Here is a 17,505-nt window from a genome sequence, read left to right on the forward strand (position 1 = left end):
CTCTTTAATATTTAATTGATGATATCAATTTTCAGGTTTTAGTTTAAAGGTAACCATAGCACAAACACATTCATTATTAACTGGAGAACGGCAGTGTAGGTTCTTGGGAATCCTCTTTCTTTTAGACTTTAGTTCAATATGAGTCCTGTTGTCACTGGAAAACCTCTGTGTTGGAAGTGTGACAAACTGGCAAATACAGTGACAACGAAACCAGAACAATGTAAACTGTTGATGTCAATGGGTATGACGATGCTTAAAAATGAGGTGAAGACTGAAGTTGAGAGACTGTCAAGGAAAGTCCGCTTTCGAATTGCTTCTTCTCATAGTGGGAGAGTACTAAAGGAGGTGTATGCAGATGGAGAAACTGCAGACTCTTTAGATTCTGAATGTGCCAGTAGTTCGGAGACTGACCAAAACAGCAGACTGAGTGAACTGGATGGACAGCAGAATGGACATTTAGGATCGGAGTGTGATGAAAATGAAAATGAGCAGGATGACTTGCTCATTTTAGCAAGAGCAACTAAAGACAAGGGGTTTGGTACAAAACGAGTCAACATTCTAAGCAAAAATGGTACAGTCAGAGGAGTTAAACATAAAGTCAGTGCTGGTCAAGCTCTGTTTGATAATTTGGCAAAAGTGTTTCAGGTAAGTGAAACAGATATGTTCAGCGAGAGAACATTCTCTCATTTACTTGTATCTAATAGTGACCTCCTATTTCTTCCAAAACTCTCTTATGAATTAGTCCTTATGAACAGAATTCATAGAAATACACCTCTTCACTGTAGATTTCCCTATGTGGTACAGGATCATTGTTCCTTACAATGCAAGTTGGTTATACAACCTCTCTCTCCATTTTTACTTCCTTTGGGGTTTGCTAACTAAAATGTTTGTTCTTTGCCTGGTTTAGAAAGACATGGAAGAAAGATGTGACTGAAGAATGAATTACCAGCTTAATTATTTGAAGTTTTTGGAATGGAACTATGGGGTTATATTATATATTATCAGGCTTACTGTGTATGTTTTAATGGGTCTACTTTCATAGCTAGTATCCTCTGTACGTAAACATTTATACTTACAGATTGCATTGTGTTTAACCTGGTAGTGAATCAAGTTAAACAGAATGGCAGTAATAACCATTCTTAAACCCAAATGTTTTAGAGTCGGAAATCTCTCCAATTAATGTCTGGTCACAAAATTGCCAAATATCTATATGGGAAACAGTTGATTTCTCTCTGAATCCTTAAAAGTGAGAACAAGATTCCTCAGAAAAATAAAATCAATTTGCATCTTAAAGTAACCTATATTTCAAACATGAATATTATAAAATACACTATTAAAGTTTTTTAATATTAATGTTCAGACTGGGTGCATGTACACTTGCAATTAGTATGCAGCGATACACTTTGGTGCAGCTCATGCTGGAGTTTATTTCTCCCAGGCATAGCATTTACATGTGCACCCAGGACCACAGCACACTGAGATGGGGCAGAGCAGCCCTGAACTGGCAGGGGACTCTGGCGGTCAGCCTGCCAGCTGGAGGCTGCTCCACCCCAGCTCAACATACTGTGGAGGGGCTGGCTGGGGTATGAGGGTGTTACAGTGTGGGGCTAGCCACCACTGTCTTCACGTGCATTTCGGTGCATGAAACTACTCTGCTGTAGGATAGTACTTGTGTTAGGCAGTCCTATCCTACAGAAGAGGTAATTAAGTTACTGCACCCTAAGACAGGTGCATGTGTAGACAGTGATGCTTTAATGAGAAGCCAATTAGTCAGGTCTGCAGTAAAGCACACATATAGATGCACCCACTGAATAGCAACATGTAGGCTTTCAAATAGTTTTCTAGATGCAGCTAAAATCCACAATTATTATTAGAATTAATAAATAGGCAGTCTTGTTTTCAAACTATTTATGTACTTCTGGTGTTTTAAATAAACCTTTCATTTTCAGTTTCTTAAATTAAATGCTCATATCTATGCTAAGTTTTTGTGTCCTCCACTTAGGAATAGCTATAGAAAAACAAACACTCTATTTACTTCTGAATGCAAGCATATCTCCTGTATTGTTTCATGCCGTCTTGGTAAATACTGGCATTTCAAAGGAACAAACACCCTTCAAAGAGGCCGTGCTCAGTCGATGCTAGTGCCATGTAAGCATTATGTCCCACTTACCTGATGCATGGTGTCATTCTTACTGGTTACGCATGTATTATCTCTTGAAACTACTTTCAGTCACCTTACAAGGGATTCTTCCTAATTAAGTCATGAGTCAGGAAATGTTAATTAAGATGTGTTTGAGTCTTTCTCCTCTTTTTGTCTCTATATGTTTGTTAATGCTGCTATTCTACGTGAATCAGATTTTCACACTAAGTCACTTCCTTAGCCTCTGTCCTTCTTAAAAAGAACTCACTTCAGCCATGTTACATACATAGAGTTTAAAAAAATCCAAATATCTAAGTTAATGGAACCACCAGAATGGGTATGTACCTTATTTAGTAATTATGTGACCTTATACCATCACTCTTGACTTTCTGTTCCCAAGTTTGGACTATAGATTCATAGATTCATAGACATTAGGACTGGAAGGGACCTCGGAAGATCATCGAGTCCAGCCCCCTGCCCAAAGGGCAGGAAGTCAGCTGGGGTCATAGGATCCCAGCAAGGGAAACATCCAGTTTACTCTTGAAGGTGTTCAATGTAGGTGCTTGAACCACCTCCGATGGCAGGCTGTTCCAGACCTTGGGGGTTTGGACAGTAAAGAAATTCTTCCTTATGTCCAGCCTGAAACGGTTTTGCAGTAGTTTATAACCGTTCACCCTCGTCATCCCTTGGGGCACTCTGGTGAACAAACGTTCCCCCAAATACTGGTGGTCACCCCTGGTAAACTTATAGGTGGCCATCAGATCACCCCTGAGCCTGTGCTTTTGCAGGCTAAAGAGCCCTGTAACTCTCAGCCTGTCATCGTAAGGTCTGTTTTCCTGACCTCTGATCATGCATGTGGCTCTCCTCTGCACCCTCTCAAGCTTCTCCACATCCTTTTTGAATTGTGGAGCCCAAAACTGGATGCAGTACTCCAGCTGAGGCCTCACCAACACCGAGTATGAGGGGAGAATGACGTCCCGGGATTTGCTTGAGAAGCATCTGTGGATGCAAGCCAGTGTTTTGGTCACGTTACTAGCAGCAGCATCGCATTGCAGGCTTATGTTCATCTTGCGGTCAGTGATGACCCCCAAGTCTCTTTCTTCTGTAGTGCTAGCCAGTGTAGCACTGCTGAGCCTATAAGGATGCTGCAGGTTTTTCCTCCCAAGGTGGAGAACCTTGCATTTTTCAGTGTTAAACACCATCAGGTTCTCATCCGCCCATTTGCTGAGCCTGTCCAGATCAGCCCGGATCGCCCTCCTGTCTTCAGGTGTGCATGCTTTGCCCCAAAGTTTGGTGTCATCGGTGAACTTGGCCAGTCCGCTTCTGACTCCGATGTCCACATCATTAATGAAGATGTTGAACAACATGGGTCCAAGTACAGAGCCTTGAGGGACCCCTATAAGTTCTTTAGGACAGGAACTATAAACTAAATTCTGTTTCACCAGTTTCATACATGTAATTCAGTTCACTTCAGTGAAGTCATTCCTATTATTAGTACAGTAAGAGTCAGGTCCAGCCATTTTAATTATTTCTTTGAGGGGTTTCATAGGTGGGTATGTTGGAGAAGGTGCTAACTTAACAGGGCAATAACCAGATCCAATTTGTACCTGGATAGAAGGATATGCAAAAAAGTGTATCAAATTCTTTGTTTTAATCCCTTTCACTCCACTGACTGATAAGATTGCTGCCAGGAAGAAACTTTTTTTTTGAAAAATTGAAAAAGGTAAAGATATAAGCTCCAAGAAACTCATATTTGGGGGCTTTGGCAAACTGTTTTCTTCAGATTTAAGGCTCAGGGCCTACGGACGAAAAATTATCTTTGTATATCTTCATCTCAAGTCATAGAGCAAGTTAAAGATTTCTGTATTATACCAGACTAAGTCACAATGTGTGAGAATGAAGTGCATAGGTAACTTTTGAGACTGTCCCTGTCTTGTGGAAGATATGATCACATGTCCCTCCGGTTAGGAGTGGAATAGTATCTGCCCTTCTCTTTAAAAAGAGTATCAGAGGATTTCTATTATCCCATGACCTCGTTTAGGACCTTTTGATTTCAGAGGAAAAACTGTGCAGAAGAAACTAGTAATTCTGTGGTCAAAGATATGATAATTATGTGGGTCTCACAAAAAAAAAGCTTCAAATTCTGATGTAGGGATGCCCTAGAAGATCCAGTGGTAGACAGGCAAAGCTCTCTATAGTTACATGCTTTTTCCCTACTTGAGAACAGCAGTTTGCTCTCTCACATTAGTTTAGTTAAACATTTATTGATTGTTTCGGTATCTGTGGGACAGTCTCTAGCTCCTTGCATGTTGATTGAGAACTAGATGGCCTGATAATATGTTTGATCTTTACTTGGTATAGCCATTCAAAATCTGAAAGTCTGTACACAAACCTCTGGAAAAGCACTGAGGACAAGATGAAAGTTTACTAATGATAATGTTATTTGGGATGTCAAATATATGAGCATTCTCTGATCTGTTGTGACCACATTTCAATCCATTATGCCAGTATCTAACAAAAGGTTTGTTAACTAGTAACTGTGACAAATATTTCTTGATGCAGAAGAAAGGGAGGCTTTAAAACAAAGTCATTTTTATAGCAGAAATTCTAGAGCTGAGCAGGGATTTTCAGTAACTGGAGTTTGGTGAATAATATCCAGTCAATTATTTTGGTCTTTTATTGTCTAAAAGATGATTTTAAGGACAACTGTTTCTCTCAAAACTCCCATGTATTTTAAAATGCTCCAAGATTTGGGGGTGCTATCATGTTTGAAAATAAAAAAGTCAATCTTGTCTAGTAAAGAACTGTGGGGAACAGAATGGTGCGGTGGGATTTATATTGTGGTTATGGGAAGAATGGATGGCTGTTTTAGGTTGTGAATACATTGAAATTATGGTAGGACACTGCCAAGAAACCAGCCCTGTTGATGACTTAATAGGAGAATGGTTTCCATAGCAACTCCTCCAGACTTTACCTCTAAGCAGCTGGTGCTTAGATTGGAGATTGTCATAGCAACCCCCTCATGATGCTATGTGAGCTTCAATGAGGAAGGGAACAAAGTTGCTATAGCAACACCTTCCAAATCTTTCTTAATGTGAGTTGATGCTTTTAGGATAGCAGGTGACATAGCAATTCCTAGGTCTTTCTTCAATATATTCTGAAGTCCAAAGGTGAATAAATTCTAGATTCACTTTGTGTCTAGTGTAGAGGACTGGGATGGTAAAAGCTTTGACTCACTTGATGTTAGGGCTTTCCACTGACCCAATTAAATGGCGGTCCTAGGTTAATGACCTGCATTTGGCATTGAAGACTGGGCCTGAGCCCTGTTGATGACTCTATTGGGTACCTGAGAGTAGGTATGACTCTTATTGATGAACTATTTGGTTGCTTAGGATTACGTTTAAGCAATATTGATGTGTGTCAAGGACTCAGTTGTATTGGTTCCAGACCTTATAAGCTAAGTACAAACAGTCAAAAAGCCTGAGACTGAATTGATTTAGTCTTTGCAGGTTAGTCTAAACTGCAGAGATTAAACTGAGAAACAACTGGACACATATTTATTTTTGATTTAGAAAACACAGCCATATCCTGCAGTGGCTTGGTCCAGAAGCCAGGGGGCACTACAGCATGACCCTTTGGCATCTAGCCAGCATAGGTTGTGTGTTCATTTCCTCTTCCTGCTGCCCCTGAGGTCTCTGGGATTTGCAGTCCAGAATCACAAAAGCAGGACTCTTCAGGGTTGCTCATCCTTCCTCTTGCTGCTTCCAGGTGCCTCTGGGATTTGTAGTCCACAGCTGCATCCAGCAGTAACTTTCAGTAAGTTTAGCAGGGCAGGGCTGCTCTGTACATGAGGGAATGGGGCGTTTAACCCACGCTCCCTGGCCGCAGATCCCAGCCAGGTTTTGCCGGGGGGGGCTCTCCCCCCCAAACCTTCTGTGCTGGAGCAGACAGCACAGCCCAGCCTAGGGCTGGAAAGCATGCTGGGGGACTCTGATTTAACTTAAATCAGGAAGGGGTCTGGGACAGAAATTTCATAAACTTGTTTGACCGAAATCAGTTAAGTCTGATACTACATTCAACCAGGTTTATGTTAAACCAGTTTCAGCCATTTTGAAACTGGCTTATGTGCACTAAACTTCTGTTCTGTTACAGGTTTAAAGCAGTTTCTGATGACTTAAACTGGTTATGTGTCACTTCTGTCTCTAGCCTATATGACTCATACTGGGAAGTCAGAGTAGTTAATGCAGAGTAGCTAACCTGAGCCAATTTTTACCTCTGAAGTAACAGTAGTCAAACAAATTGGATACCCTTAACTATCCATGGTTAATAAGGAAGAGGGCTCCCTGTATACTCCACTGCTGCACCTACTTAGTGGGAGCATCTATATGAGATGCTCCTGAGCGTTTATTTAGTACAGGCAGTCCATGACTTACAAGTTACAACGTTTTGCACTTACAACATTTATAAATTGACACCCTGTTTCAATTTTCTGACATCAGTTTCGAGTTTACAGTGCTTGATATGACACAATGCCACACCAGCGAACAAGTTCTCTGTGTCGCTCATCTCCCTGGAGAATATCTGTCCAAACTTCCTTGGACACTTCCTTAAAGAAAGCAGACAAGACTCCAGAAAAACTTGCAGCTAAGACTCCTGAGAAGACTCCAGCCTAGAACCCTTCAAAAAGTCCAACCAGGAGCCCTTCAAAAAGTCCAGCAAAGTCACCTCAAAAAAGTCCTTCCAAATCAACGTGATTGCTATTTACAATATAAATACATTAATGTAGCTATATAACTCATCTATAATTGATCGAGTACAAAATTCTTGGTTACTTTTGGTGAAAATAGGGTATTGGGCCCTGGTTCAGGAACCAGGCCCCCATTTATAAAATTGTTTCCTATGGGAAAACTGGTTCTGAGTTACGTTTTTACGTAAGACGCAATTTTTAGGAACCACTTGTGTTGTAAGTCTGAGGACTGCCTGTACTTGTATAATCAATGTGCATAAATAAATAAATAAATGCACAGTAAATATTACCATAAATAAATGTGCAGTAACTGGAGATACTGCATAGTGGTGCAGGTGAATGTAGTAGTACAGTACAGTAGTACAGTAGTGTATTAGCACTGTTGGTGCTGTGATGCACTACTGAGCAGCGTTATTCAGCTACTGCGCAGTCAGTGTCTCGTGTAGATGTGCCCAGTGTGATGGAAGATACTACCTGCTGATATTGTCAGAGTAACTTGCTGAAATTTTAGAGCCGTGGGAGTGACCAGCTACATGCAGTAGGAGCAGATATATCCACTAGGTATGTATCTACTTTAACTGTAGTTTTAGGTTAGTGCATTCTTAATATTTGTTTGCATTTCATTCAATGTTATTCTCCATGCTCCTTAAATATTTGTTACTTAAAAATGATCAGGTTTGAATATACCTAAGATTTCTATAGAAAACTTAAGTGTGACATGGTTTCTCATTTCTAAATAAACACAATGCTCTTTATAACCTTTTTGTGATTCGATCATGCCTTTTGTAGCCAATAGATAATGTTGAACAAAAATGCTCAGATGATTTGAATCATCATTAATTAGCATAGTGTTCGGTTTGCCAGATCAGATTTCTATCCCAAGGTGTGGTGTCCCAAGGGTTTGTATGGGACCTTTTTCTCCTCAACACAGTTCCAGTGAAGAGCTTTTTCTTTAATTCCAGATTTACACACACTGCTGGTCACCCAGTATGTTTTGAAAGGTCACTGTCTGTTAGATTAAGTATATACCTAATTCACCAGCAAGCCTGCTAATGTTCATTGCAGGAAGGTTTGGTTAAGAGATATGATTAATGCACTTGTGGAAGGTACAGTGCGAAGTGATACAGGTGAAGAAACAGAGATAATGCACTTGGTCTTCAAGGTATTATCAAATACAGTATCATGGAGAAAACTAAAAACCTCCTATGCTGAAATTCTGGAAGGTAGAAGTAAACATTCAGTGAGATGAAGAGCTTGTTAGAGCTGAAGAACAGTTGTAGACAGTTAAATCAGATAAAAGTTTAATAATAAATAGTACTTTCAGACTCATTGCCATTCCAGCCCCAGCCACAGAGCAGCTCACCTCCCAGCTGCGTGCCCTGCCAGCACTGCTGGGGCTGGTCTCCATGGAAACCCTGGCCCTCCACCATCATGGTGCTGCCACTACTGGGGTCTCCATGGAAACCATCTGCAGTGACATGGGCAGCGGCTGCTTGGAAATGGAGTCTGGCCACTGGCTGGATCCACCATTTTGCCCACCCCAATCTAGAGGGAAGTAACATGTAAAACTATGTTTCCTATTGACTGCCTTAAGCAGATCCATGCTCATTGTGCTCACTACTGTAGATCCCACACTGAAGTGCCTAACTTTTAGGAGCCTAACTTTGACTGTGGATTCAACTATAGAAACCAGGTGCCTCAAAGTTAAGCACTGTGACACCAGGCATGACAGCATCTGAGTACCTTTGCAGACCCAGAGCTTACTCTAAAATGATCTCAGCAGGGCTTTCAGATCCTTAATTATAATCTAAAATATATTCTCTTCCTTTAATTTGGCTTTATTAATAATTCAAAACCACTATCACAACAGATGACTTTGCCTCCCCAAAATCAGCTTTTCCACTTCCCAGAATCTTACTCTCTTGGATTCTCTCTCTCAGAGGGAGACTCCAACCTTTCTTTTACCCTTGGTAGAGATAACAAGAACCATTGGCCAGTATTAATCATTAACCAGTAGTAACAGACTTGTATCTTTTTGCAGTACTCTATGACCTGAGTTTAATTAGGGTGACTCAATAGAACAAATTATGTGTTTCTACTGTCAGTTTTTTTTAAGTAACCTTACAACTACGACGCATTGAAAGATAACAGAACAAAGCAACTCCTGAGACACCTTTCTCGTTTTGGAGGGAATAGGAGTTTGCCTTGTCATGGTGAACAAAATTCTTGCTCCTTCCCTTTTAGCTGTACAACAGGCTGCTTACTGGGTGCTTGGATGCCGTCTTTCCTCTCTACATGGGCTGCATTCCCGTGGCACTGCATGAACTTCACTGCATGAGCTGTAAAACATTTTAACTTGAAAGGTGAAAAATAAATGCAAAAATTACTTACAATTCATAGTTTCATAGTAGCTAGGGTCAGGAGGGACCTGAACAGATCATCCCCCCCCACCCCCTGCCACAGGCAGGAATGAATGCTGGGTTCACAAGACCCCAGGCAGGTGATCGTTCGACCTCCTCTTGAATATGCCCAAGGTAGAGGCGAGGACCACTTCCCTGGGAAGTTGGTTCCAGATTTTGGCCACCCTAACTGTAAATATTGCCTTCTGATCTCTAACCTAAACCTATTCTCCATCAGCTTGTTACCATTAGCAATTATAAACATTTCCTTAGGGAGCTGAAGTCAGTTGTGATTATTCAGCAGTATTGGATGTGTGGAAAATAAAAAGTGTTGCACCTGAATTTTTAAGACTTGCATAGCAGGTATTTTATACTTATGTCTGTAAATGTTGTAACCAACTTCTGGCTGCCTTGGGCTTCACAGTCATCACATGGTGCAGCTATTAGTACAATGATAATGGGGGCCAAGATCAGCTTCTCCTATTCCAACTGCACAGGTTCCTGCCAATTGAAATACAAGATAATCTCACTTAGCTATTTAGCAGGATATGGCTCATAACACCGATAGCTCTGATCCCATCTAGCAGAAGGCAATGGCACTAATATACATTAGCCATTTATTTACACTCTTTACAATACTTAAGTAATAGTGTTAGTGAACCTGCACTAAGGCTTACAAGTATCGACTAAAGAAGAAACATACACAGAATTCATGCAGTACTGGTGCTGTACTATGACAATAGGGAAAAATCTGATATAGAATTTTAGAAGCTGATCATAAGCCACTGACATTTCAGTCAGTCATATACTACTAACATGACCAGCATGTGGGAGTAGTTTCTTTTTTCTTCTAAGGACAGAAGGAACAAAGGAGTGATTTATTTTCAGATGAAATTCAGAATGAGAACTAGCCAGGCTGTGCAGGTCTATCTGTAGCAGTACTGGCATTTGTCTGCTACTCTTGGCAGTTTATTGCATACAACACCAACACAAAATGCATGAATTACAGCTTTAAAAGAAGATTATAGGTGACATTGGTAAATACGTAAATATATAAAAGGCCATATAGCTATTCTTTTTGGATGGACTAGGCACAGAGCTTCTACCTACACTCTGGAGGATTCTGAGTAAGCCCCTACTTAAAATGCAGCTCAGTGTTTCAAAATGTGGGTAATTTGAAGGCAGAAATATAGGTGTATGACTGTTGTGTTCTGTACTGCCTTGTCCCACACGCTTTAGCTTCTGGTACTCAGTGATGAGGGTGTTGGAATACAAATCATCATCAGCATTCACAATTAAAGCTGGGCCTGGCTTTATATGGAAAAACTGGGATACTAGCTACTTTCTGTAGGTGTTTAAAAAAAAAAAAAGGTTAAGGAAAAACAATTTCTCCCAATTCAAGCCGTCTGTACTGTGTATTTGCTAGATGCAGGAATCAAATACAGCAGGAGCATGATTCTTCGTAGCTTAAAACAATCCATATCAACAAAACTGGTCACAGAAGACTTGCTGGAGCCAGTGAAGTATAGACTCATTTCACACATGACAGGAAGGATGACAGAAAAGCCATCTGTATAGCTAGTGTGAGCTGTGGAAAGCATTTTAAAAGCCATAGTGCCAACTTTGCTTTGGAATTATCTCCAGAGACATCATCCATCAATATTGTCAGAGGCATACTTCTGCCATACTACAGAAATTCTACACCCAAGTTTTCTCTGCCTGCAAAGAAAACTGCATTCCCCCCTCAAAAAAATCAGTAGATATCATTCACTGTGGGGCCTATCACAGAACCTTTCCCAATCAGATTGCCCCTTGGATACTTAGCTTGATGACAAGTGGATCTAATGATTTTCAAAAATATCCACAGAAAGACTGAAGAAATGCCAGAAGCCAGCTGGATACAGTACTTTACAAAAACTTGTTTCCATAGTGCACATAGTGGAGAAAAGGGTCAGAGCCCCAAGGAGGTTCAAAACCTGCACCTAAAGCCATAAAAGAAAATCTGTGTCCCAGGTGCAACTAAATGATGAAGTCCTTTTGCTTTCCATGAATTTCATCTTTAAATATAAAAAGCATCTGTGAAGTTTTTTGATACCAGCCAGATGTAGGATATCACAAAATGACAGAATTGGTGGGATAATGACAGCTTTAAATACTGCTGCAACAACTTTCTCTACTAATCACAAACCTTTATCTGCTTTGTGGAAGCCTCCCTTTCAGCTGTTGGTTAGTGCTTTCATTCGGACTGCACATCTTTTTGTCAGGGTGATGATTTTTGCCCATGTTCTGAAATCTTCTGGGTACTTAACACTTTTATAAATCAGTCTATTTATTTAGGGGTTTAAATATAGAAATGTATATTTATGCCTTTTCATTTGACAGCTTGATGGGTAGGAGAACATATTTACAGTTAGTATTTGCAGCTAAATACCAGTTATTCCTTCTGCAATTGAAACACCTTGTTGTGTACCTGTAAGTGATTATGAAGTAACCTTGAACTGTGTGGAGATACCATATACTCAGCTTTTCTAAAAATTCTTTCTTGAAGCCATAATTGGCAAGAGATATAAACACAGGTAAGTCCAACTATGTTTAGAAAGATTTCTAGCCAGTATTCTATTCTGTTCATATCATACTTCAGTGGCGGTGCTTTCAGGTTACTTATTTACATACCTACATATAGATTTAGGTGCCTAATTTTAGCACCATTGAAAATCTAGTTAATCTATACACCTGTTTATCTTATGTGTTTCTATAACACCCATAATATCAAAATTCCTACTAAAATTCTCCTGAATATTTTCCTTTGAGGATATTTGTCTCCCCACCATCTATAAAAAGTAAACCCATGTTTTTTTCCATGTTGGTTGTTTCCTCTCGCATATGTCTATTGTTTTCATTGTAATCTTGATTAGTCCCTCTAGTTCTAGGCCTAGACTAAAGCAATTCATGAACATTTTCATAGATTGTTATGAAAAAAATAACTTTTGGCAAAGTGGTTTAATGCACCCCTGGGACTAGAAGGTCCGGAGTAGCTTGAATAATCATGCATTATATGCATGATTATATGCATTATATGAACAGACATGCACTGTCAATATTACCTTCTATTTTATTCTTTCTGTTATTTTTTGGAACCTTCACTACACATTGAGTGAATATTTTCCTTGAAGTATCCACAGTGATTTGCAGGTCTTCTCCCCACAGTTAATTTATAATCAGCAAAGTATACAAATGCTTCAGGTCTTTCTAATCTCTTGAACCCTGCATTTGTCAGCAGCACATTTCACATGCCTTCTTGCTGCCCGCTCACCTGGGCTTGTTCGCTTAAATTTTCTTAAACTCTTGCATCTCTATGTTGGCTCTTTTCTAGGTCATAAATAAATATATCAAATGCCAGGGCCACGTACAGATAATATACTTTTACCGTTATAAGTGATTGAAAACCGGTCTATACCTGTGACAGAACAGAAGTTTGGCACACAAAACTGGTCTATATCCATAACAGAACAGAAGTTTGGCATGCATAGACTGGTTTAAAAATGGCAGAACCCAGTCTAAGATTTGGCCTCACCCCATCAAGGATGAATCTGGGTTCTGTTCACTACCTATCTAAGCTACACTGCTTACAGAAAACCATGACTTAGATCAATTCCACATCAGGCATTTTGAATGTCTGTACTTATCCCAGGAATCCTCAAGGTAGCTCAGTGTTAACTTTTTCAAGGTTAGAAAGTAGTAATTTAAATTGACTTTTGTAGGACTGCACCTGTCACCCTCTGACTAAAGTTTCTTTAGGAACTTCTTTAAATTATTTTGTCATAAGCTTTCTTCAAGTTCAAACAAATTATATCTACCTGCTTTTGTCTGTTCTTTTTCTTAGATGATGAAAGAATTGTAGTGGATCAGAGAGGAACAATTTTGTATTGCAGAGGCTATGATGGTTTTTAATTGTCGTTTTATGCTCCGCTCCTCTGGCCTTTTTGTAACTTTTGTTAATTATTGTTTCCGCCAATTCAGTTATGAAAGCTGGTCTGAGCATATTGATCAAAGATACACTATCAGGGATAAAATATTGCGCAGTTAGGAGGTGTACTAGGTTACCTAATTGCTTAACGGAATAGCTTAACAGAATTTTGTTAAGCAATTTACAAGAGAAGACCCATTTAATAGAAGCAACTTGGTTAAAAATGATTGATGTAATTAGTAATTAATGTAATTAATTAATAAGTTAAAGTTTGAAGATGGAAGGGGGTTTCCAAGTTCTAGACATTATTAAGTAATGAAGGATAGTTGACAGGTATAGTTCCAATTATGTTAAGTAAGTGGTAAGGGGATTCACTCTTTGTAACATTTAGTGATGGTACAGCACCGTGTAGTATAATAACTTGAAGAGCACCCGTTTATCGTTACTGTATTCTGAGTTGGGTAAGGCACAGCAGCATCACTGCAGACTCAGGACTGAGTCAACACTTCATCAGCACTTTGTCAGGCTAAACATAGTCTGTATCTTTGCCTCATTAAAATCTCAGTGGAAAAGTCAATAATGTTTGCATGGTGCTCTATGATCCTTTGGGACAAAATGTATTGTGCATTTGTAATGTATTACTCTTAACTGTTCAGTACCAAGAAAAACTTCAATTTTTAGAGAAGAGCCCATTTTCAGTTTATTACTACTTTTCTTTTTAGCAGAGTTGATTAACAATTTCACCTCTTTAAATAATGGACGTGCATACTGCATTAAAAAAGTGGCACGACATTTTGCATTTAAATAGCAGGATTTTAGAAATAAAAATTAAATATAAAGGATTTGAAGCTAGTTTTGCAGTTGTATGTAGTACAGTGTCTCAGTGCCGTGATCTCTGGGCAACCCATTTCAAGTTCCAACCATGGGAACATTGTAAAATATGAGCTGACGGTTTTATTGTTTGTTTGTTTTTTAAAAAAAATTGTTATTGCCAAAGGTACACCCCAAGCAATATCTACACTTTAATTCATTCCCATGACTGAATCTATTGCTTGACAAAGTAAAACCAATAAGAAAGGATTTTTCCATTGCTGATTGCATATATAACAATCTGGGGTGACACCTTATTTCAGTAATACCCACTGCATTCTTTAGTCTTTCACTTGGATGGGGTGAACAAAAATGGTTTTGTTGTTCCAGACATACTGCTCCTGGAGTGTAATTAATCCATGATGAAAGGCTGGATCAGCTGTCAGTGAAAATTGTAAATGCTATAAATTTTCAACTGAGCCAAGTATAACTGATAAGAGCTTTACTGGCAGCGTGTTTGTTGCTTGCTGATTACTATCTATAAGACTAGGAGGGTTACTAATCGAAGCACTGACACTTGTTTTAATTAAAAAAGGCATCTCAGATAGTTGGAAAATAAAGATAGTCGGAGAATGTTGAACTGATGATTGTTTCTTTTGTTTCTCTGGGATGTCAAAGGCAAGCCTGAGAAAAGCTAATCCTTTCAGCAGATAAAATATATCTTGGAGACTAAAAAGAGATGTGATAAATGCATACCATTAGATTTTCAACAGCTAACCATATTATTCTCCAGCCAGCAAGACAAGTCACAATAGTACGGAGTTCAACAAGCTAGAATTCATTTTTATAGGCCAGTAATGCCTTAATGAGATTACATGGAACTGATGTTTTGAGATGAGTAGGGAGGATGAAGTTGCACCTGGCTATGTTTAAATGTAAAATGACTGAGACACTGCTTTGTGTATGTGTTATTATTAACCTCTATAAATTTATATTAGGGTTTAGGACTAAAATGGGCATATATTACGTTGTAGGAGTGTAGAAGCCTGAAAAGGGTAGAAGGGAGAGAGTAATTTATTTTGCAAGTGGAAAAAACACTTCTAAAACTGGCAGAGGTAACACCTCTTTCAATTTTCATTTCCTGACTGAGGACACAAAAGAGGTTTTTGCAAATCTACGGAGAAGCTTAAAAGAAAATCAGCTAAAGTAGACAGTCATTTTCATGGTTGTCATACACTGCCTGTGCACTTGGTCCTAACAACCATGTTTCCTTGCAGCGAAAAATATCTTACTGTGTGATACAGTATATGCTGGTGGAAGACATAAGCAGCACAATGATACTCCTCTGCTGCATGTCACCCAAGATTAATGTGTCTTGAAATACAGGACAAGTGAGGAAATAAGAAGAAAAATTGCCTTATGGCTACAGCAGAGGACAGATAGCGCAGAGATGGGTTCTGTACTTGAGGGGTTCTGTTGAAACTTGATTAATTAATGTTTCTAAAGCACTTCAAGATTCTGTCAGAAAATATTATCTAAATACAAAACAGAATCATCATTAGAAACTATGAATGTAAGACTGAAACATCCCTACTCTGAACTAAAAAATTTGAAAAATGTTACCCTTTATATAAAAGTCTAGGAAGTTTCCCAAAAAGTGAACTAGCATAAAAAAAATGACAAAAACAAGAAGAGTTGCATAGTATTTTGTATAATTATTAAGTATGAAGCAGGAACAGTAATGGTCAAATGTCATTCCACCTATAGAGCATCTAAGTGTATTTAAACACCTACATGTGATTCTATTTTAACATGTTCAAGTTCCTGAGAGTCCATAAATGCATCTAATTGTACAACGCACTGGGTGTGTCTACACAAGACACTTTACTGTGCAGTAGAGCTAATTACCGCATAGTAAGCATCACTATCTGCATGTGCTGACCCTTACTACTCAGTAATTTCTTCTACTAGACAGTGAAGTTGATACCTGCAAATGCAAGTATCTTAGGCACCTAATAGGTGGAATAAAATCTGACCCGAAATGCTCATAATGTTTAGAAGTTATTTTGACAAGCAACCAAGAATGTACCTACCCTTTGTTATCCAAGTTGCATTAGAAACACAGCATTTTCTTGCTTACTCTATGCCTCCAAATGTTTCTGGAAACTGAGATGAAGATAAAAAAGATATTTCCTTGAGAATACAGGTAAGTATTTTTGCAGGGAAACATGGGCACCTGAATAAAGGGGAGAGCAAAAACCTGTGGCTGCTTTGCTAAACCTTAGCTGAAGGAGGTAGCAGGTGTTACTTGCTGCTCATGTGGCTTGAGAAGACAGCTAAGCAGTTTGGTTCCAGCAGGATCTGTCATCACTTACCTTGGTAGGTGCTCCTCGCTGAACCAAAGTACTTTGGCCCTTTCCTGAGGCAGGGAGGCAGCCTAAAGCACCTGGTGAGCCAGCTGAGGACATGAACCTGCTGAAGCCAAACTGCCTGGCTTCTTTTCTTGAGCTGAGTGGGACATTAGTAGCTCTGCCACTCAGTTCCTGCAAGATTGGACCCTCTTGTCATTTCATTTCCTCATTAAGACACAGTCCACTTTCTAGAACCTAATTTTCAGAAAAAGGTGTGTGTCATATATGAAGAAATACAGTATCTTTAGTACCAGCTGTCATTTGTGATTTCCAGTGCTTCTGTTTTTTGTCTTGATCAGGATCAGAAAATGCAGACATAGGAAAAATGAAGGCTGAAATAACAGAAATAAAATAATGTTAACCCATGTGTTCTGAATTTGAGAGAAAATGCTTATTTATTGCAAGTCAATTCCTATTTTGTTTAATTTGTTCTTCTGCTCCTCTAGGAAACAAAGTAAGAGAAGCAAAAGTGAAACATAGGGTTATATTGGGCATCTCTACACAAGACACTTACTGCGCATTGGCCTAATAACACTGCAGTGGAGCATCACAGCACAAACACTGCTAGTAGCTTCCTGCACAGTGTTATTAGGCTACAAATATAGGTACTGTGTGTGCGGGCCGGGAGCGACCCAAGCCCTTTTTCGTGCTGCACACGGGCTGTGGCCAGCAGCCCGGGCACGCCGGGTTGGAGAGGGAAGGCCGTCGAGCTGGAATTAGGCACAAACGCGTAGTGGTAGTTTTAAAGATTGTTTACTTACACCGAGATGGCAGTGGTGTAGGCTGGAAAACTTGATTGAGTTGCAGTTACAGACAGACAACACAGACGGTCTCGTGGAGGTTGCTAGGCTCCACGGTGCAGAGCTCCGGATGCTCTGGGTGAACGAGCCACCAAAATAGAAATCGTAGATACGTCTTATAAAAGTCGTGCTCGAAGACGGGAAGAGGTGGGCGGTGGATCAGGCCGCCAAGCTCCTCTGGATCTCACACAGGGTTTCTATTACCCTGCCATGTACCCAGAGTCCCCACGA

General features: G+C 39.6%; 1 protein-coding gene across 1 annotated transcript in view; it reads left to right on the plus strand.

Annotated features, from left to right (window-relative positions):
• Positions 1-249: 249 nt before the first annotated feature.
• GRXCR1 (glutaredoxin and cysteine rich domain containing 1) overlaps positions 250-17,505 on the plus strand; it is a 92,530-nt gene continuing 75,274 nt past the window's right edge. The window contains exon 1 of the mRNA XM_006029940.1: positions 250-638. Coding sequence (XP_006030002.1) covers positions 250-638 — 389 coding nt within the window. The remainder of the gene's footprint in view (positions 639-17,505) is intronic.

The sequence above is a fragment of the Alligator sinensis genome, unplaced genomic scaffold (genome assembly GCF_000455745.1).
Source record: "Alligator sinensis unplaced genomic scaffold, ASM45574v1 scaffold58_2, whole genome shotgun sequence".
Lineage (NCBI taxonomy): Eukaryota > Metazoa > Chordata > Crocodylia > Alligatoridae > Alligator > Alligator sinensis.